A 22,755-nucleotide genomic window follows, 5' to 3' on the forward strand; every position below is an offset into this window, starting at 1 on the left:
ATGAGATAAATTTGAAGTTTTCCCCCTCTTCCTCCAAAAGAAGTCTGTGTCCTTGAACATAAAATGCAAATAATCCCTGTGTTGTTAATTATTGACAAGTTGTCCCATTTACAACCTAAGGAAATCAAGCAACAGATATCCCCATACACTAACTAAAGATTACTAATTAACAAGCATTGCTTGAGAAGAATATAAAAGAATTACAGCATGATTTTCATTATTCTCCCCCCCCCCCCATCATTGCCAACAACAAAATAACTAGCAACCATGAAGTGGGTGGTATCATTTTTTTCCATTTTCCTACTAAATTTTTCTGAATCCAGGACAATGCATAGAAATGCATATGGAATAGGTAAGATATTTTGTATTTTCTTTTATGTCTTTTCTGTATATGAGAGTTCTTAAATTTGGATTTATTCATTTGTCCTGATTTATTTATACTTCCTGTTCCACATAGAGGAAAAACACTTAACGGTGAATATCTTTAAATGAATGATAAACTTGTGACTTTACAAGAGGTTTACAAAATCATGGCAGTGCTTAACATTACCTATGAATGGCTTATATATTCCACATTGAATCAATGTTTTGTACTTTGTTTATTTAGTTGATATACATATTAACTTTGAAATATCTAAGTCTTTGATATATCTCTATCTATCTCTATATATGAGGCTATAATCCTTCCTTCACATATAAAATCCTCTCCAACTGGTAAAATAAGTAATATCTTTATTCTTTACTTCAGAAAAATGAGTCATTATTTAACTAAAGAAGAAATGGTGTGACTGGGATAGAAATAGGCAAGGGAACTGTGGTATAATCATGTTCAAAAGGAGGACTGAAATGTATTTTTAATCCTTTGATTTCCAAGCCAATTAGAACATCACAGTACAAGGGGGGATCCAAACAACTGGATTTTAGTGCTAGCTCTACCATAAATTATTCTTGTTAAATTAGCTATTCTTTAGTTTCCTAGTTTTCTCAAGTACAAAATTAAGATGTTTTGATAGATGTTCCCTAACATCTTCTCAGTTGTATGGTTCTAAAATTGTATAGTTATACCTTAAATACAAAGTTGTACACTTCTAAATTGTTCTAAAATTATATAGTTCTAACATTAACACAAACATTTATGTATAACAATGATGATAACAGTTGAAAACAGTTATCAGTTGAAAACATCAGTTGCAGTTGAAAACATCATTTCTCATGGAGTTTATTTTGCTTTCCAGCTTCCATCTTGGATTCTTCCCAATGTTCTGCAGAAATGAATTTAGTTGACCTGTAAGTTTTGTTCATATAAATGCACTTCAAATATGAAGTAGTGATAATTTTAGTTAGGTAATTAAATAGACCTGAATAGCTCTTTGAGTTCTGAAAAGTACAAAAGCAAATTGAAGAAGTTACTCATATTGATATTGAAAAGGTTGAACTGTTGGCCATGCCTTAGATATTAACCTCTTGATTCCTTGAAATTCCATGGGAAAAACCACATCAGATTTTAGAAACTCAAGATTAATATTGGATCAATGGTAACCACCATACAGAAATACAGGAATTTTCCACATCATTACCAATAGGATGATATTACAATATTCTCTTTTCTGAATACTATGTAAATCCTAGTAGCAGATAATAGGAGGTAAAATATTCTACCTTCTATTATTTATAGAGTGCATTTTTCTTTTGATGCTATTCCACACGCCTGAAGTTTCTAATAAGGAAGTTAAGGGAAGCCTGGGTGGCTCAGTGGTTGAGCATCTGCCTTTGGCTCAGGGTGTAATCCTAGGATCCGGAATCCAGTCCCACAACGGGCTCCTTGCCAAGAGCCTGCTTCTCCCTCTGCTTGCCTCTGCCTCTCTCTCTCTTTCTGTGTCTCTCATGAATAAATAAATAAAATCTTAAAAAAAAAAAAGACTATCTGTGTCAAAAAAAAAAAAAAGGAAGGAAGTTAAAGTAGTGGGTTACTGCTACTACTTGCACCCAGAAACCTGTTAAAACAATTATTTGGGTCCATCCATGAACGCCGTCTTGGATTAAATCTTGATCAGGCTGAGAGTAGCTACAGGCAGAGGTCTAATGACTAATTCTTTGCTTAAATTTATAAGGAACCATAGAATATAGCTATAGATACACTGTAGTGGGTAAGTGACCACAAAAGCAGGAACCACTCTTATGGGAAATCTAATCTGAGTTTTAATAGATATATGTATATTTGGAGCGGGGAGTGGCAAGGTGACTGACATTTCTTTCTGGATGGCTAGAATCTATTTTTACATAAATTTTTAGCAAAAGTCACCCCCTAAACAGGTCACATAACAGAAAACCGAAACAAACAAAAGGTACACTTTAGAAAATGCAGCTTGACATGTCTGATCCTGAGCATTGGTATGTATTTTTGTTTCAGAGCTACCATATTTTTTGCTCAGTTTGTCCAAGAAGCCACTTACAAAGAAGTAAGCAAAATGGTGAAAGATATATTGACTGTAATTGAGAAATCTACTGGCAGCGAGCAGCCCGGAGGATGTTTAGAAAACCAGGTGAGTGAATAATAATAATAATGCAATCCTACTGGGATATTTAACCAAGTTTCGCAGGCAGAAGAGCAGATACAGAGATACATTAAATATTTGAAGAGCAGTTGCATGAAAGGGGAATTAGATTAATTCTGAATTGCTGAAGAAGGCGGAAAAGAGTGGGTGCCTGTTATAAAGAAACAATATATACGCGCGTGACGACTAAGAGCTAAGTTTCTGAAGTTAGAGTATCTGGGTGACCACGAATATGTTACTTAAATTTAGTTTCCGTATCTGTAAAATAAGGAATAATAATAGCTTCCATTTCCATTTCAGGGTTGTTGTTCATAAAGACAGATATAATAACAGTAATAGAAGTTACTTTTTACTAATCACACAGTGTGACAGGCATTATTCTTGGGAGTGTTCTATACCCATCGATAATAAAAATATTTTATGACACAGAACATAGCCCTGATGAATCAGATGGATGTCCAGGGAGCCAAGAGACCCTCTCTGGGGCAGAATATCCTCTTTGCCTACAATATAAATTTATTAGATCTTTACAATAATCTTAGCAGATAAATGCTTTTCTTCCTGTTGAGGAAGCTGAGGCACAGAGAGGTTAAATAACTTTTTAAAGGGAGCCCAGAATTCAAACTAGGCCATCAGGCTCCAGGGCTAACACCTTGAGTGGCTTCATTACACTGTACTCTACACTACGGTGACCCTGACGGGTGTAGCACATGCTGAGGCTGCCAGAATTAGCAAATGAACAATAACAAAATATGAAATTCACTTAAATTTGAATTTCAGTTAAATGACAAATAGGTTTTCTTTTAGTACAAGCATATCTTAATGTAGAAGATCAATAAATAAGAGTTATTGTTGTTTATTTTATCTCAATAGGAAAAAACTAGGAACTTTATAATGATTAGAGCTACCCAATTATAGAACGAAAGATCCAAAAAATCTTCTGTCATGGTGGGATTGATGAGTGGCCAAAAGTCAGTATATCTGGAATATTGTAGAGAAGATGCCTTTTTAAAGATATAAAATACTTTCCAACTCTGAAATTGGTGATTTAATAAAACTCCATGTTTTGCATCTCTATTTTTGGCTTGTCTTGCTAATTTAAAAACATGTATAAATTAAGCAAAATACATTCCGTGTTGCAACTTTACATCCAATGAGAGGTTCACAGTAATGTTTACAGGTTGGTGATTTATCATTGTAAACTTAAAGGCATGATTTTTATGTGGATTGGGAATCGAAAGTCTTACTTAAAATTTCTAGGGTTCTCTAAATTTTAGCAGTAATAGAAACTAAATAAAAATTTCCAGAGAAGAATGAAACATGTGTATTTCTTGGAGGCATTCTTTAACCTATTGGTGTCATCATCTGATTTTGGTAAAATTAGGGCAATATAAATAGTGGTTTATATATTTTTCAAAAAGCTTCTAGACATCACGGAGCCAAACTGCTGATAATATAAAAGGGAAAAATAAAATATTTCAAACATTTTGGTGGAGAAATACAATATTGCATGGCTCTCTTCCTTTTAAGATAAAGTAATCTTGTCTAACAGTCATGTGTATGTCTCAGGGTGGGAAACTAAAATTCCATTGCCCAAAAGTCAGGAAAGAAAGCTCTCATCAGGCTGAAATTAAAGATATGGGGATTTGTATAGGGGATTGTTTTTTAATCTGTAGTTCTAATTTGGAATAATAGAAAACTCTTCATGTGTTTTACAGAATCTCAAAGTAAACTTAATTGTCTTTCATTAAAAACAAATCTTTCTTATAGCTCCCTGCCTTTCTGGAAGAAATTTGCCATGAGAAGGAAATTTCCGAAAAGTATGGACTTGCAGATTGCTGCAGCCAAAGAGAAGAGGAAAGACATAACTGTTTCCTAGCACACAAAAAGGCTGCTCCGCCATCTATCCCACCCTTCCAAGTTGCAGAACCCGTCACCAGTTGTAAGGCATATGAAGAAAACAGGGATATGTTCATGAACAGGTAAAGATCCAATTTAAAGGTAGATTAAAACCCCCAAAGAAGAGCAGTATCAAGCAGAATCTAGTATTGCTGAGACTTACAGATGAACTCTAAAACATGGAGAAGTGGCAGTAACGTTGCACCTGCTGAGGTCCTACCTGGGAAAGTTAGGTGAGCCATGTTAAGTGCAACTTTGTGTCTGGGAGATGCAGTACAGACCAGATGGCAGACCCATCGGTTCTTCCTTTAGTCTCTTGAGATATACTTTTGTTTCCCCCCCTTTTAATCTCTCCATTTTAGCTTGCCCAAGAATAGTTCAGTACCACACAAAGTGATTCCTTCCAGAGCCAAATAGTTGGTGTGCCACAGTTCACCAGATTGCCTGGAAATGAAAAAATTTTTAGAAAACCAAGAAAGCTTGAGGTGCATAAGCATGCTACCAGTTACTGAGCATTCAGGATGTTGTAGGACCGTGTGTGCTTGGCACTTCCGATCAGATTAATGCTCATTACCTGCCTTTAGAGTCTCCTGTCCTCTTTCACTTCGTTCTTCTTCCCGTTTTGCAGATGAGGAAACTGAAGTTTAGAAGGTTAAGATAATTCAAACTGAGGGCTGAGGGCACAGTGCTAGTGCATTCCCAAGCAGGGACTTGGACTCAGGCTCTCTGTTGGGGAATCCTGTATCTGACTCTCAATCACGTTGGTCTGACATGCTGCTGTCTTGCACGCCTGAGCCAGAGAAACCGAGAGCCTGACTTTACACCATCTCTGCTATGGAGACTGGCAAGGTGGATGATTCCATTCGGTACTGATGAGGAAAAAAGACTCCACCTTTCTGTTTTACTTAGTGGAGGTCGGGATTTACTGACCCTCCAAACGCGTCTGAGTGTGCTTATTGAAAAGGGCACCTTAATAAGAATCATAGTCTGCATTTCTGCCTATTTGGCTGTCATGATAACACGTGGTATTGGTGGTCAGATTGTTTCTCCCCCCGCGGATCGGTAGGAAGTACAATTTTGGTCAGCACGTGGAAAAAATATGACTGTTTTCTGACTCTTTAAGCAAACTCGAGTCCAGTTCTAGTAGTAGTCCTATTTTTATATGTTTGCAACTCTTACAGCTCCTTTTCGTTTCATAGGTACATCTATGAGATAGCAAGAAGGCACCCCTTCCTGTATGCACCCACGATTCTTTCTTTGGCTGCCCACTATGGCAAAATAATTCCACTTTGCTGCAAAGCTGAAAATGCGGTCGAATGCTTCCAAACAAAGGTATTCTATTTGCACAGATACCTGAACCAATACTTTAATCTGGCTGTGACTCATTAAGACCAAATGAAGTTAAAAATGGAAATATGCTTTGCATGCAGAATACCATGTTCAGAATTGAGCATATTTCAGCCGTCTGATATTCTTTGGGCTAAAATAGCTAGACTTGCTGTTTTGTGTTCATTCCTTTGGCCAGAACATTTTTATAAGACTAAGGATGTGAGTTTGGGAGGAGAGAGGATAAAGGAAGACAGGGGTATGCGTGATAACGTAAAGGAAAGAGAGAGGAATAGAAGGTGCAGGAAGATGGGGTAGAAGGAGCAGGAGGAGAAAAGGAGGCATAAGGAAGAAAGAAAAAAAAAAGAGAAAGAAACTACGACAAATACTTTATGCTTTTGATCCTTAGAACAAATGTGAGGTGTAAACATTATCTAACAAAAGAAACTTAGGTTCAGAGAAATGAAGTAGCTTTCTTCGGTTCGGAGAGCTAGAATAACATCCAGAATTAATCACTTGCCACTGGAAGTCCTTCAAGAAAAGTTTCCTAGAAACTGTGACTATTCCCACAATGTCGGACTGTGGCATTCTGCTTTTGTGACCGAGCAGACATTTAAGAAATTATTAGGTTTCAATTAATTATTTTTAAGATTTTATTTATTTATTCATGAGAAACACACAGAGAGGCAGAAACACAGGCAGGAGGAGAAGCAAGCTCCATGCAGGGAGCCCGACGTGGGACTCGATCCCAGGACCCTGGGATCATGCTCTGAGTTGAAGGCAGATGCTCAACCACTGAGCCACCCAGGTGGCCAGGTTTCAATTAGTTTAAAAGTACAGTTGTTTACTTGTTATCCCTAGAAGAAAGTTATAATGTTCTTGTTTGAAGGTATTTTAAATAAATCTGTCTGGCATAGATGTGTGTATAAACCAGCCTAAAAGAGAGAACGAATGAATGAAGTTCTGTAAAAATATAACCCACTTATAATTTTAGTAAAATTTTTTATGGTTTCATGTTTTACCTGTATCTTTTTTTTTTCATGTTTTACCTGGATCTGTTTTTTTATTGCATCCTTTCCTAATACCTTGTTTCTTCTGGATCTAGACATCATTGATTACAAAAGAATTAAGAGAAAGCAGTTTGTTAAATCAACATATATGTGCGGTAATGAGAAATTTTGGACCTCGCACCTTCCGAGCCATGTAAGTTTAAACTGTGTCTAGGGAAGAAGGTGAGATGTGTAAAACTCCCATTTTGCAGTTTGAGCTCATTCTCATTGTCACTGTCATAGAGAATGAAGGTTCCTTTGCTCAGAGCTAATGCAATTTAGATCACGAAATCTCAGGACTGGAAGGAAGCTGGCCGATAGTCTGCTGCTACAACACTTCTTAAAGCCTACCTAATTTACCTCTGTCTTACATTCCATCTTTGTTGTTAGGATACAGAATAACAATAATAATTTAAAAACCCAGTTAATCATCTAGTTCAACCTCTTCATTTTTGACATGTGAATAACCTGAGACCCAGAGAAATTAAAAACCATTTACTCAGGATGCCCAGGTGGCTCAGCAGTTAAGCGTCTGCCTTTGGCCCAGAGTGTGATCCTGGAGTCCCAGGATCGAGTCCCGCATCAGGCTCCCTGCATGGAGCCTGCTTCTCCCTCTGCCTAATGTCTCTGCCTCTCTGTGTGTCTCTCATGAATAAATGAAGTAAAATCTTAAAACAAAACCAAAAACAACGATTTACTCGAGACCACACTGCCAGTTATCAGAGCCCAGTGTTCTAGGTTCTGATCATAATTTATTTTCCTTATACCCAGGTGCTAGGTCAGTGGTCTTGAATTGTCTGTATCCGGACAGTTGAGACTTTGGCTTTGGATGTAAAGAATCAGAATCACCAATGGTTTCAGGCCGTGCTACACGGCATGGCTCCCACCAGCCACTTGCAGCTCCTGAGCATTTGAAATCTAGCTGATGTGAATGTGGAATTGTGCTCCAAGTGTAAAATATGCACCAGATTTTACAGACTTTGTATGAAAAAGAGGCCACACCATATCTTCTTAGTAGGCTTTTATGTTAATTGCACATTGAAATAATTTTTTAAAAGAATTTCTTAATTTGTGTATGGTTGACACACAATGCTATGTTAGTTTCAGGTGCACAACGTAGTGATTCAACTTCTTTATTCCGTACGCTGTGCTCATCACAGACGTAGCTGCCAGTCTGTCAGCACAGGATGCTGTTACAATATCGTTGACTCTACTCCCTGTGCTGGCCTTTGATTCCCATGGTTTACTCATTCCAGAACCAGATGCTCATATCGTCCACTCCCCTACACCCATTTTGCTCACGCTCCAACCCCCTTTTTCTCTAGCAACCATCAGTTTGTTCTCTGTATTAATAGGTCTGATTCTGCTTTCTGTTTGTCTATTCAGTTGTTTTATTTTCTTAGATTCCACATATGAATGAAGTCATATGTTGAAATGGTATTATTTTTGATATGTTGGGGGCAAAAAATACTATTAAGGTGAATTTAACTTTTTTCCTTTTTACCTTGTAATGTGGCTACTAGAAAATGTTAAACTATGTAACTGGTTTAAAGTGCTTTTCAACGTTTATGATGAGACATTTCTAGTGTAGGAAAATATCGGAAATGCTAATTGAAGAGTGTTAAGTACATGCACCCAAGGTTCATTTATTTGTTTGTTTGTTAAATTACACATTTAAAAATATTTTACACAGTGGAGATCTAGGTTAAGGTTTTTAATCATTAACTTAGTTTCAAGACTGAATTTTGTTTCTTGGAATAGGTCAGATTTTGCTTTAACTACCTTACAACTCTATTAGAAACTTAGATTGAAGGCAGCCTGGGTGGCTCAGTGGTTTAGCGCTGCCTTTAGCCCAGGGCCTGATCCTGGAGACCCGGGATCGAGTCCCACGTCGGGCTCCCTGCATGGAGCCTGCTTCTCCCTCGCTTGTGTCTCTGCCTCTCTCTCTCTCTCTCTCTCTCTGTCTCTCATGAATAAATAAATAAAATCTTTAAAAGAAAAAGAAACTTAGATTGATTCATGAACTGCTTTGAGTTTATCTTGCTAATAAAATATAAATTAAAATATTATAATAATGACTGTATTTATCATTTACTATACATAAGTGATTAAACTTAAATGTTAGAAATTCATAAAGAAAATCTACCCTTATCAGGAATGGTAACACCAGTTGCTCTAGTAGTGATCTCATCTAGACATCTCTTAAAATTTAAGGAAACAGGTAGAAGATACAAGAATTTTTACTTCTTATTTCCATTTTGGGCCACACTACATGGCTTGGCATGCTGACCAAGATGTTTAGTCTGCTCTACTCTCTTGCCTCACCTCATTTGATTTGCACATACACACCCCTCCCTATATTCCCAGAAGTATTTTTTTCTCCCAAGTAAGAAATGATTATTATTCTCATGAAATTTTCTATTTCTTAATTGCTTGTCCTTTTAATTTTTTCCCACCCACTCACTACGGTGTTTCCAAACACCCAGCATCACGGATGAGCAGCAAAAGAGATAGATTTTATCCCAATTCGCCGGAAAGGTTTTGAAGACAAATCAATCATGTCCAACCTATTTGTGGGGACAGGTCAATCTGGAGAGCTGTTGCCTTCAAAGATTGGGCTGGAATTCACAAGACTTATAACTTTCTCTTTTTAGACAGTAAGAGCACTTCAGTTCTTTCTCTTGGGAGCAGCAACTATACCAATACCTCTAAATATTATTTAATGTTGGTAGATAACCAGGACTGACTTCTATTTCCTTCCCGCCCCCTTTAGAACGGTTACTAAACTGAGTCAAAAGTTCTCCAAAGCCAATTTTACTGAAATTCAGAAACTGGTCCTGGATGTGGCCCACATCCATGAAGAATGTTGCAGAGGAAATGTGCTGGAGTGTCTGCAGGATGGGGTAAAGAGTCTTGCTTCCTAAGAAAGAGATAATCCCACTTTGTTTTCTCTCTTTTATACTCATTCTAAATGGGAGAAGGCTGTCTGAGTTGTTCACAGGGGAGGCACCTAGCTGGCTGAGTGAGTAAAGTCACAGACTTCTTGATAGTAAGACTGAAGCCATCTTTTGTGGAGCTTACCTTTCACTTAAAAGGTGCTTCCCTTTCGTGAGACCAGTGCTCACTCATTCTCTTTTCTGAAGGAAATTGAGAACTCCACATAGGATCTAGGATGGGGGGTGGGGGTGGGCAGACTCTTTTACTTTTAACAAATTTGTTTTTCTACCCATTTATTATTTAATTTAACAAATATATATCGACTACTCTCTGTGTGCTAGACACTGTGAAGAACACTTGTTATGAAGGCACCAGTTAGGCTCAAGGAGTTCACAGTCTGATGGAGATGAGACACGTAGGGACTATGTCCCGTTTACTGTTATCTCCGAGGGCTGACAGCATGATGCCTGAAACACGGAAGGGGCTCTGCTGTCTGTATCATATAGAGATATCTATTATATGAATACGACAAAATAACACAAGAAACAACAAAGATAATACAAGAAGCCGTTCTACAAGGTACAAAGCTAACCATGCCAAAGAGAGCTGTGAATAAAGAGCTCTAGGAGAATTAACAACCAAAACCAAAACACCCTCCAGTACAGAATCCTCAAACATGTCATAGTCACCATTTAAGCATTGTGGCATTCATCTATTTTGGGCCAACCTTAGACTTCCTAGATACCCTTCAAGAGGCTTATCTATCCCCAGTTGCTCCCTCTCCAGTTCCTGGTGATATACTTTCTTCTCCAAGAAGGCTTAAAGTCATCGCTCTTAGGTATTCAAATGGCTAGAAAATCTGGGCTTGAATGTGGTTTCCAAATTTTCCTTTTGGAAAATGCTTATTTGAGCCAGTCCCTTGGCAGTTTGGCTGAAAGAGTCCTGGAAGTCAGCCAGAAGCTGAGGCTGTAAGACAGGCCTGAGGGTGACAGTCTCCGGGCACAGGCAGAGAGCCTGATGTGAGGAGCCAAGGAAGATTCCCAAAGACAGGTTTCCTATGTCACTTCTTTTTCCTCTAAGAAGTTTCTGCTTGCATAGTAGGGACCATAATTAGAACATTTTGTTTTTCTTTGAAGCTAGTTTTCCTGGTTTTAATTGACAATTTTACTAATTTCTATAGGCATTGAAAAATTATTTTTCAATTTTTGGAGCTCATAAATACCCTTTTCCTTTAAAGTGGAAAAATTAACTTCTGTATGGTATGTAAATTGATTTTAATGGCTGAATAATGCTTGCTATTTGTCCCTAGTCAGAATGCATAGAAGTTTTAGTCCCTTGCGGGGGATGCACAAGCTCTGCTTCATTCTATCCTCTTGGAGGAGCCTCCATTTCATTATCTAGAGCCTGCCCTCTGGAGGTCATAGGGAGTCACTGCACATCGTCCTGAAAAAGGAGAGGAAAGTTTGCTCTCTGTATTAGGACATCAACACCAAATGTTGTCCAGAAGCAATTTCAACAGTAATAGAAACATATATACCAAAGTGCGGGCCATTTGGTTTGAAGAGTATATCTCTCTTTTGTTTTTAAAATCTTTCTAATCCAGTGAAATAGGTTTTAGCTGACAACTATGAAAAGAAGAAATGAACAAATGGGGGTAGGGGGAAAGGAGTGAGGAAAGGCAAAGTAGGGAGGAAGCACTAAGATGGGAGACAAGGTAAAATGTCTTTTCTCCATTCCTTCCTTATCTCCCCCTTATCTCCCCTCTCTCCCTTCTACCCTCCCTCCCACCCTTGTATCCTCTCTCCGTCCCTCCTTCCCTCCTTCCTGTCCTCCCTAGAACTGGCCCTGAGGTCCTGCGTTAAAAAAATAAACCTTTACAGTCATTCTTAATTTTTCCTATTAACAGGAAAAAATTATGTCCTACATATGCTCTCAACAAGATATTTTGTCAAGCAAAATAGCAGACTGCTGCAAGCTGCCCATACTTGAACTTGGTCAATGCATAATTCATGCAGAAAATGATGGCAAACCTGAAGGCTTATCTCCAAATCTAAATAGGTTTTTAGGAGAGAGAGATTTCAACCAATTTTCTTCAAGGGAAAAAGACCTTTTCATGGCAAGGTAACACACTCTGCAAATGTATGTTCACATAAGTAAAGATTAGGATGCGGCTGACAGCTTTGTGTGGCTGAAATGGGAAATGATGGCTACGGTTTTTGAGCTCAGTACGTGAGGGTGATGCTAGAATGTTCTGAGCCCAAATTATTTAAGCAGGTAAGTAGAGATTAAGGAAATGGGATCTATCTTATACTGCCAAGGCTTTCACTATTGCTGTTATTAAATGAAGTTATGTTTTATTTTCTATTGATTTCTCTGGGATCAGAAGCATTGTCATCTTTGTATGGATTGCTCATAAGAAGACCACCACTGAGCTTCCCAAAAGATATGAATATTTTGTGATAAGAAGGGTTCATGGTTAAGGATGTGCTTTTTCATTATGCATGTTTTAAGAACTTCCCCCAAAGCATTACTCAATAGATAGTGGTAGATAGAAAGGCTTTTTTTTTAGAACAGTTTGTTGGCTATTTATTTAACGTATGTTTTATTTTTGTAGAAAATCAATACATCTGTAAGAGATACTTGCAGGATAGTAGTTCATTGTATCAGTATAATTGATAGGACGTGTTTTCATTCTATTTGCCTTTCAGGAAAGCAAGCAGTCCAGTTAATATATTTTCCTTTATAGTGCAGTGTATAACTACGGACACCATCAGAGGGGGGATTTTTGCAACTCTTAGGATATTACGCTTAATGATCTGCAAGGGTCTTTATAAATGTAAGGGTCTGCTTCTAATGTAAGAATGAAAATAATGGCCTAGTTTTCTTTTTAATATTCCCTAAGGATATCACTCTACCATTGCTTCCAGGTTGGACATTCATACACTGTTTGCACTGCTAAATAAAATCATGCACACAAGAACAAAGTCCAGATTGAAGAAACCTGCATTGAAAATTTATCGGTGGCAGAACTAAATATGACTTACATCTTGGAAACACAATTAGAAAATCCAAGAATTATCTTTAAATATACCCATCCACGCATCCAACACGAATTGTTTATTTAATAGAAGCAGTTCTTTACTTAGGAAATTTCTTTGCAGTAGAAATTTTCTCAGCTGGGAATGATCCTCCCTTGGATCCTTGGGTAACTTCCTTCACCCAGGTTCTGTTCCAAAAGAGCTGCCCAAAGAGACATTTCTTAACCAATGCTGTCAATCAGGAGTCACTTTTCCCCCTCTATTCTATCTTCCTTTATTTCTCACTGATTTATCACCACCTGAATTTGATGACCTATTTCTTGTTAATGTATGCTTTTGAGAGGTCAGGCATTTTATCTTATACATATTGAATCCTTACTGCTTAAAGAAATGCTTGCGTAGAGCAGGGCACTGGAAAAACATTTGTTGAATGAATGACTGGCAAGCTCATAACTGAAAAACCCAGGTGAAGAGTGCAAAAGAAAACAAAATATTGTTTTAGAACGATTGGAGGGATTGTGATTTGTGTTAATGGTTTTACCATGCATATAGTTTTAGTCATAATTTGATTTCCAGGTTTATGGATTTGAATGTTAACTTTTGCATGGCATGTAACACAGGAATGAATTGTCTCTTATTTCACTAACATGCTTTTTTATACATATTTCAGATTTACTTATGAATATTCGAGAAGACATACAAAACTTGCTGTCCCAGTCGTTCTAAGAGTCGCTAAAGGATACCAGGAGTTATTGGAGAAGTGCTCTCAGTCTGAAAACCCTCTTGAATGCCAGGATAAAGGGGTAAACTGAAAAAGGGAGAGTCTGAAAAACTGCATGGATATTATCCATTAAAAATGCTGTTTGTTTGAAGGCATCTAGCTATTAACTAGTAGCTAGCTAGTTACATCTAATAAGTAGTCATCTACATAGTAATTTGTTATTAACTAGTAGTCGACAACTAGTGGCCTATTTAGAAGTGAAAATGTTAACTAAACGTTCCTTGACACATAGAAGAAAAGTAATATTCATTTTTAATAGCTCCAGAGAAGCCAGAATTCATACAGAAAGAACTGTAATCCTTTATACAAAGATTGAATTCTGTCATCAAATAACTTTGTGATGCACAAAATTTTAAATGTAATCTCCCCAAAGTCCATTTGCTTTAATTCTCACCATTCACACTTTACTACCTTTTATATAAAAAACCTCTAAAAATTGTGTTTTTCCTAAGATTAGTGTAATAGGATAATACATTATCGATTAATTTCTACACACAAGGTTTTGTGTCCAGGAAGAGAAAAAAGTACATAATAATGCTTGTATTTTCAGGAAGAAGAATTAGAGAAATACATCCAAGAAAGTCAAGCACTGGCAAAGCGAAGCTGTGGCCTCTTCCAGAAACTAGGAGAATATTACTTACAAAATGCGTATGTTTTTTAAAACAGCATTTTTAGTGATTTAAAATGATGGACTGGTGAGGGAATTATCAACCTAAACTAGTCACCCCACGCTGCTCTAATTTCAGCCCCTATTTCAGATCGAAAATCAGTGTAATCTGATCACCCAATTTTCCTTGGGTGAAAGTAGGCATCCCCGTCTCCCTCTTTTAGGAAGGGAGAAGAATGGCTTGGGAGAGTCTGATCTTTGGTACTGGCTGGGGTTCCCCAGATCATGTAGATTGTCGCAGGAAAGACATTTATTCTGTTACAGTGTGTCAGAGTGGAAATACTGAATTGATCAAAATTAAAATCAGTGAAGCTTCGAGTTTAGGAATTGAAGTCAGCCTACCCTCCAGGGTTTGTTTTCGTTGTGTCATGTCGATATAATAGAAGCACGGGAGGTGGTTGTCAGAGAACACACATCGTGGAAGGTGGTCCAAGTACCATGTGGATTAAACAAATGAGCTGACTTCATGGCTTCCAGTACCAAAAAGGGGTCTCTGAGAAGGGGTGAGGAGTCCAGAAGCTCCTAAATGGCTCAGTAAGATTGGGTGAAAAATGCTTCTTTCAGGTTCCTTGTTGCTTACACAAAGAAAGCCCCTCAGCTGACCCCACCTGAGCTGATGGCCTTCACCAGGAAAATGGCGACCGCAGCAGCCACTTGTTGCCAACTCAGTGAGGACAGACAACTGGCCTGTGGCGAGGGAGCGGTGAGTGTTTTATGTGGTCCCCTTCTGTTCCTGCCCTGTTTTACTTGAAATAGTCCCTTAATTCCCGTTTGGGGGAAATGGTAAAAACCACTATGGAGATGGCTTTCCTAGACTTGCTCAATTTGCTACAGGTGGAGAGGGCATGAACTTGGCTCTGGACTGCTGGCACATGGCCAGTCTTTCCTCCTTCTAGAATGGCTGGTGGGAGCACAGCCAACGTGTCTAACACAGTCTGAGCAAGCTCTGTGTATGGGAAGGATAGAATAACCAACACATCATTCATTTCACGATTTCTTCTTTTTGTTCACTAAATAATGTTAAAAAAAGAAACATTAATGTTTTTTTTTTTAAAGTAATTATTAAGGTCTTTTTTTTTTTATAAATTTTTATTTATTTATGATAGTCACACAGAGAGAGAGAGAGAGAGAGGCAGAGACACAGGCAGAGGGAGAAGCAGGCTCCATGCACCAGGAGCCCGACGTGGGATTCGATCCCGGGTCTCCAGGATCGCGCCCTGGGCCAAAGGCAGGCGCCAAACCGCTGCGCCACCCAGGGATCCCAAGAAACATTAATGTTAATGTTAATGTTAAATAATGTTAAAGAAAGAAAGAAAAGAAAAACCAAGGAGTGAGTCTGTTGTACTTCAAACTCACCCACACCTTGATGCTCTGCATCTTACCAGCCGCCTTTCCTGAACCAACGTGGAGACCATCACTTCTCCCTAATAACAACATAGCAATTGTTCAAGATTGTGCTAAAGACCCAAACTGCACTTTTTTTTTTTAAAAAAAAAGTATTATCATTTAGCTATTATAATACTCTCTCTTGAAATGCTCCATTACCATCTTCATTTTATAGATAGAGAAAATGAGGCTCCAAGAAGTTACGTTAGGATGGATGTCTTCCAGGTAGTAAATGGTAGGGCTGATATCTGAATGCACATGCTCCCCGGAGCCCGAGCTCCAGCACCCAGTGCCATACCTGCCTCAGAATTTCCTCGCTGGTCACACAAGCCTCCACTGCCGCGGTGCTATTAGCCCACCGACTCTAGTATACACACGTGTCTCAGTTACTCTGCTGTGTACCCGGGAGCACTGAGTTTGATCTAATGGACACAGTGAACAAAAAATGTTAATTGAATTTTAAAAAATAGAAAGCTTCACTTTTGAGAGATGAAAATCAGTCATTTTATTTTCAGCCATACTAATATTTTTTGCCTTTCATAGTATAATCTTATGATATTAGGGACGTTTCCCCCCCTTTAACAAGGTAAAGAATATAGAACAGGCTAAGTCCTTCTGAATAATAAAATGACTTCCTAGTTATTTCAATCATCTTCACTTTCTCATGTCACTAGTCTCATACATAAGATTACAGGCTGAATTTTTTTCATGCTTTTTTCCCTTAAAGTCACAACAGTGAACAAAATTGTACATTCATTGTTGCCCTTTCCCTCTCTTTGGTGCTGAGGGCTTATTTGCTGGCTAGTCTTATGTCTTGGAATTTTCCACCACGAGTTAGGAGCGAAAGAATGCCTGTGATTCAGCATCATCATTATCATTTTATATTCCACACGTTGCGAGGCAGCAGGGACACAGGATGTTGTAACAGATCAGGAATGTAGGTTCTGGAGGCCTCCTGCCTACATCCCCATCCCACTTTCACCACTTGTTAGCGGTGTCACTCTGGAAAGCTAGTTATATCTCTGGGCTTGAGCTTTTTCATCTGACATTTGGGAATAAGAATTGTACCGCCCACATAGGATGACTGTCTTAAATGAAGTAATCCTTGTAATCCTTGTAACTCATTCAGCACCAGCCTGATACATAGTATGCACACAAAACATGTTGGCCCTTATTACAACTTATTGGTATGTATTTAAGAAATATTTCTGAGTGTGGATGGTAGGAGGATTCTACACCAGGAAAGCCTTCAAAGACACACACATGCACACACACCCGCACACACACATGCTTTAGCCTTATTTCTTTTCTTTTTTTCTTTTTAAGAATTATTTACTTATTTTAGAAGGAGAGAGAGAGAGAGTAGGGAGAAGGTGAGAGGGAGAGGGAGAGTGAATCTCTAGCAGATTCCCCACTGAGCACGGAGCATGAGACCGGGCCAATCCCACGACTGTGAGATCATGACCTGAGCCTAAATCAAGAGTTGGACACTTCACTGACTGGCCACCCAGACTCCTCGGCCTTATTTCTTTTCAATTAGGATTATATATTAGCTGTGTGCATGCACGTGTGCGTGTGTGTATATATACGAACATGCTAGGCTTACACTGTTCTAACCTTCAGAAAGTGATTCTCTGGATCCCCAAAATACAGTGGAAAGCTCAACTAGAAATACGTGAAAATTTTAAACCATGTATTGATTTCCTAGGTCAGGGCAGATAATTTCTTCTCCTTTGAAAGTATGTATGTAAGTGGAAGTGTTTTCAAATAGCCGACACAACTAGCTGCAAGGACTATCAACACACTATGGAGTATCTGCCACTAAATGGTGAGGTCTATTCCAAACAAGTGGATAAAAAAGGAATCCACAATGTAGCAACACATGACCCTACAGAGATAGCAAATTCTTCTGCAATAGTGATTATAAATTACTGGGCATTAAAAGTCACAACAGTTTTCTGGAAACCTGAATCAACTTAGTGGCTAATGCTGAATCTCCTTGCTTCCTTCTTTCTCATTCTCCCAACCAGGCTGATCTTATTATTGGACAATTATGCATCAGGCATGAGGAGACTCCTATAAATCCTGGTGTCGGCCAGTGCTGCAGTTCTTCATATGCCAACAGGAGGCCGTGTTTCAGCAGCTTAGTGGTGGATGAAACATATATCCCTTCACCCTTCTCTGCTGACAAGTTCATCTTCCATAAGGATTTGTGCCAGGCTCAGGGTGTAGCACTACAAACAATGAAGCAACAGTAAGAAATTGTTATTTTCTGGCATGGAGAACACCAGCAACACTAAATAGTAGCTGAGGTTTCTACCCTACACCCAACAACCTTGGGCTCGTTAGTAGAATGCTATTGCCCCAAAGCACTTCAAGTGGCTTTTAACATAGTTTTGTCTCAGTGTCTTCACAGCCTCATGGAACCCAGGTTTGGAAAGACACACTAGGGCAGTCAAGTTTTGGTTTGTAAAGATAGTTCCACTGTAACTATTGTCGTGTTACGTGTTGGGACCGAGGGAAAGTGGACTATCTATTTTGGAGAATTAGGATATGTCTTTGTAGTAAGTTTAAGTACTTTCATTCCAAAACACTGGGAAAACACCATTGAATCTTTTTTCACACTATTTACTTTTCGAAGAGAATAACCGTAATTGATTCAGCCAAGAAATGTGCGTGATATGAGGTAGGAATGCACAATTCATTGTGGGAGACATTCTGTAACGGTGATGGTAATCCAAGTCAATGGAACCTATATTCTCCAAATTCCCATACATTTTAATACTCACTTGCTTTAGAAATGGTCTTCCTTCATTTCGAAAAACCTATTCCTCCCTTTTCCTCTGTCACAACCTGTGTCGGGTTCCAAGGTACAATAAGAATACTGCCTCCTCTGGCAAGTCTTCCCTATTCCCCCATCAACATGAATTCCAGCATGAAAGTGTTGCTAAATGAGTAGTGCAGGTGATTGGTGGGGCCAACGCGCAGGTAAGAGTGCGATAATTACGGATGGCAGGAGTTTGGAAATCTGGGCATTTGAGAATGGAGAGGACACACTTTAGAGTGGAGAACTGGAGACAATATTCTAGGCAAGTAAGAAAAAGATTGTGTCTTCCAACATGTAAGTATGGTAGAACTATAAAATCTATGATCTGCACTAATCCCGACCCGTGGAGCATCTATTTCTAGCTTCAGTATTTCTGATGAAGGCATTCTACAGAGTGTATGTTGTAAGTCTGGTGATGGGTTGATGCAGTGAGGGCTTGGGGGGAGGAGTGCGAGGGCTTTAAAAATTCTCCACTAGGGAGGCTTTAGAAAAAAACCTCTGTATAACAGACTTCTCTTTTGTTTTATAGATTTCTCATTAACCTTGTGAAGCAAAAGCCACAAATAACAGAAGAGCAACTTGAGGCCGTCATTGCAGATTTCTCTGGTCTACTGGAAAAGTGCTGCCAAGGCCAAGAGCAGGAAGCCTGCTTTGAGGAAGAGGTACATGCAGCTCATTTTCACACTGAAAATCTTTGGGAGGAAATTTTCTGTAATGAAAAATGAATAGAATATTCCACACATCTATAACTTTAAAATAATGCCAGAGAGATTTCAACGTATTTAGAAATAGATTGAAGGATTTTATGACATTTAAGAAATAATCCCAATTTTCCCACTAAATATTAGGAAGAAGAATGATTTTTTAATGTGTTAAGAGAATCAGTAAATTTAATTTATTTCCTGGTAGAGGAAACTATAAAGTGAATATATAATTAATTGATGATAATTTAGACAGTTTCTGGCCTAAAACTGATCAATTTAGCTAAATGGATTAAAAGGATTTAATAACAAATTAATTGTGCAAACAAGATATGGGAAGATATTTATAAAAACTATTCTTGAACTCCTTTAGGGGCATGCCTTGGTATTCCAACAGAGTAGTAATTAGGAATTATCTTAATCTTGTTATTTAGTAGTTTTGTAGTATTTAGTAGTTTTGTATTTAGTAGATTTGTAACTTGCTACATTTTGTAAGTCTTAGTTATGTAACTAGATATATTTGAATATAACGTCATTATAATTTTAAAAGATATCCTATAATTCAGCCTTTTCGCCAAGTACACAATTAATTGGTATGTGTCTGTCTTTAGTGGAAGAGGGTGGAACACAGATGAGCAAATCAGATAAAACAAAACTGATAAAATAGGTTTGATGTAAATCATTTCTGATAAATATGATACAAAAAAGATAAATGTCCCTTGATGTGAGAAGACATTCATTTAGATGTAGAGACCATTAGGGACGCCTGGTGGCTCAGCGGTTGAGCGTCTTTCTTTGGCTCAGGGCATGATTCCAGGGTTCTGGGATCAAGTCCTACATTAGGCTCCCTGTAGGGAGCCTGCTTCTCCCTTGGTCTGTGTCTCGGCCTCTTTCTCTGTGTCTCTCATGAATAAATAATTAAAAAAAAAAAGTAGAGACCATTAACACACAATGGCTGTACTTTCTTGCAAACCTTCCAATTTCTATGGTTGACTTGTGGAGGAAGATGAGGAATGGGGTGAAGATTGGTAACAGCTTGGAGATTGATATAAGAACAAACTATCTCTACTGTAGGTTTGAGTGGATTTTTTTTTTCTCTGACTTCCATTGCCCAGCATGTTGGCATCAGAGATGTACCAGAATTCACCCCTACACAGTGGAGGGTTAACTGTATAACTGACACAGTCATCCATCTCTTCATCTAATGATTCTTACTTGTTTTTAATTTTCAGGGTCCAAAATTGATTTCAAAAACTCGTGCTGCTTTGGGAGTTTAAATCACTTCAGGTAACAAAAAATTCAGACAAGGGTAAATATAATGGTCATTCTCCCAAAATAGCGATCCATCGTGAAATATGTCCTAAGACCTACCATTAAATGCTTGTCTTGGGCAGCCCCGGTGGTGCAGCGGTTTGGCACCGCCTGCAGCCTGGGGTGTGATCCTGGAGACCCGGGATCGAGTCCCACGTCGGGCTCCCTATGTGGAGCCTGCTTCTCCCTTTCCCTCTGCCTGTGTCTCTGCCTCTCTCTCTCTCTGTGTCTATGAATAAATAAAATCTTTAAAAAAAATATGCTTCTCTTAAAAACAAACTACAATTCAACAAAAAGTTTATTTTAAAAACACTAGAACAAAACTGTGTCCACAATGGTAAATCAGTGAATCAGCAACCTCAAAATTCTCTTAGATTATTTCTAAAGTTTCAGAGAGCACCATCAGAAGTCCTTCCCATCTATTTCGTTTTTCTCTGATGTAAAATAATAGAACCAGTCCCCTTCTGCACCCATTCATTGAATTACTACATAATATATTTTTGTTTGTGTTACAGGGGGAAGAAAAGAAGCCAGAACAAGTCTTTATGGTTTGGTGTGAATCTTTTCCTTTAATTCTGAGATAGTGCTTTTTGTGAATTAATGAAATGATGAAGACTTTAATGTGAGATTTCTCTATCGTATAAATAAAGTATCTCCAAATTTTCCTTTTTCTTAGCCTGCTTATTTATGAACGTTTATAGATAACCTTTAAAAATAGTTATGTGTACCATTGTCTGAAGCAGATTCTGATATAAAAGCACTGGGTGTTGGTTGTTGTAGGAGATTAAAGCCACTCAAGGATGGAGTCTACCCTAAAGGCTAGATTTCAGGACACCTGGGTGGCTCAGTGGTTGCGTGTCTGCCTTCGGCCCAGGGGATGATCCTGGAGTCATGGAATTGAGTCTCACATTGGGCTCCCTGCATAGAGCCTGCTTCTCTCTCTGCCTGTGTCTCTGCCTCTCTCTCTCTCTCTCTGTGTTTCTCATGAATAAATAAATAAAATCTTAAAAAAATTAAGGTTAGATTTCTTGGTGCACTAATAAAAATGTTCAAGTTAAGTACTGTGATGCCAGAGTATTGTTCACTAAATGACCACTTACGTATTCTAACAGATACACTAGAGATGAAAAAAAAGAAATTATTATGCTTTTATGGGATCCATCAAGAATGATGCTACTCAAAATTTAACATCTACTTTTTTTCTCAATCTTGTTCAGTTCCCTATTGGTCATAGATATTTTTAATGTAAGTGTTTATTGTAGTTGTTTTGATTAAATATAATTTACATTTTTAGCAGTTGATTTTTCTTATTTCACAAGTATTTCTTGAACACTGACTGGGTGCCAGGTCCCGTTCTGGGTGCAGTCACTGTCCTCCAGGTAGAAGGAAGAGAAGGAAGCAATTAATAGCAACTCAACAAGATTATAATCACTATAGAAGTGGCAACAAATTGTGGTGCCAATCAATGAGTAGAAGAGGGCAATTCTGCCTGGGGAAATGCTCACACTGAAGAGACAGACTTTTAAGAAGAGCCTCAGAAGATGAATGGGCATTCATCAGTTCACGTAAAGGAGAAGTCCAATTCATTAAACAGGAAAACAGCTTTTGACCAAACATGATGAATGGTTTTAGGGCAGTACTGGTGGGTAGGAAGGGTATAGATACAGGAGATGAAGCAAGACATGGAAACTGTAGGACTGAGAAGACTCCCATGAGTTTTATTCCAAAGGGTTTGGGCAATATTGTGTAAGTACCAGGGGACCAAAATGACATCTAAGCAGAGAAGAGTCACCATGGTTAGCTTTTAGGAAGATAACTCACGAGATATGGGGTATGGGGAGTACATGCAAGAGAAAGCAGAGGGGCAAGGTCAGCAAGTGGTGCAAAAAGATTAGCCCATCAGCAGGGAGGCTGTTTATCATATTAGCTTTGAATAGAAATCTAAAAATCACATTCATGGTTTGGCCTCTGCTCCAGGAGAAAACAATTGCTCCAGAGCAATAAAATGAGCTTTCTGTTCTAACTCAATTGCTTTGTACTCTACATTTTTCTTGCAATTCTGTTGTAACATCTGTGGACCTTGTCTGATTTCGGTGTTACAATACCTTTAGATCAGAAATCACAATGAGATGAAGCAGAATTCAATTTAAAAGCATTAAACAGGGAAAAATATATTTGTTTACTATTAAGAGGAAAATTTAATGAAGATAAAACTATTAGGGAAATTTATGAGCCAAATTACATTTCGCTGACATATATAAAGAAAAGAAATGATTGG

At 38.3% G+C, this 22,755-nt stretch overlaps 1 protein-coding gene across 1 annotated transcript; it reads left to right on the forward strand.

The window, feature by feature from the left end:
• The first annotated feature begins 201 nt into the window (after positions 1-201).
• Positions 202-21,119, forward strand: LOC112652260 (alpha fetoprotein). The gene is made up of 15 exons (XM_025435771.3): positions 202-352; positions 1,236-1,287; positions 2,411-2,543; positions 4,326-4,537; positions 5,654-5,786; positions 6,886-6,983; positions 9,603-9,732; positions 11,673-11,887; positions 13,475-13,607; positions 14,136-14,233; positions 14,817-14,955; positions 17,669-17,892; positions 18,995-19,127; positions 20,399-20,453; positions 20,993-21,119. The coding sequence occupies exons 1-14, from the start codon at positions 268-270 to the stop codon at positions 20,441-20,443; spliced, it is 1,830 nt and encodes a 609-aa protein (XP_025291556.1). The 5' UTR covers positions 202-267; the 3' UTR covers positions 20,444-20,453; positions 20,993-21,119.
• The last annotated feature ends 1,636 nt before the right edge of the window (positions 21,120-22,755 follow it).

Source organism: Canis lupus, chromosome 13 (assembly GCF_003254725.2).
Source record: "Canis lupus dingo isolate Sandy chromosome 13, ASM325472v2, whole genome shotgun sequence".
Taxonomy (NCBI): Eukaryota; Metazoa; Chordata; class Mammalia; order Carnivora; family Canidae; genus Canis; species Canis lupus.

Excerpts from the sequence above, each read along its gene's own strand:
- LOC112652260 (XM_025435771.3), top strand. The coding sequence starts at position 268 with ATGAAGTGGGTGGTATCATTTTTTTCCATTTTCCTACTAAATTTTTCT. Across the intron at positions 4,538-5,653 it reads AGGGATATGTTCATGAACAG|GTACATCTATGAGATAGCAA; the intron begins GTAAAGATCCAA and ends TTCGTTTCATAG. Across the intron at positions 9,733-11,672 it reads TGGAGTGTCTGCAGGATGGG|GAAAAAATTATGTCCTACAT; the intron begins GTAAAGAGTCTT and ends TCCTATTAACAG.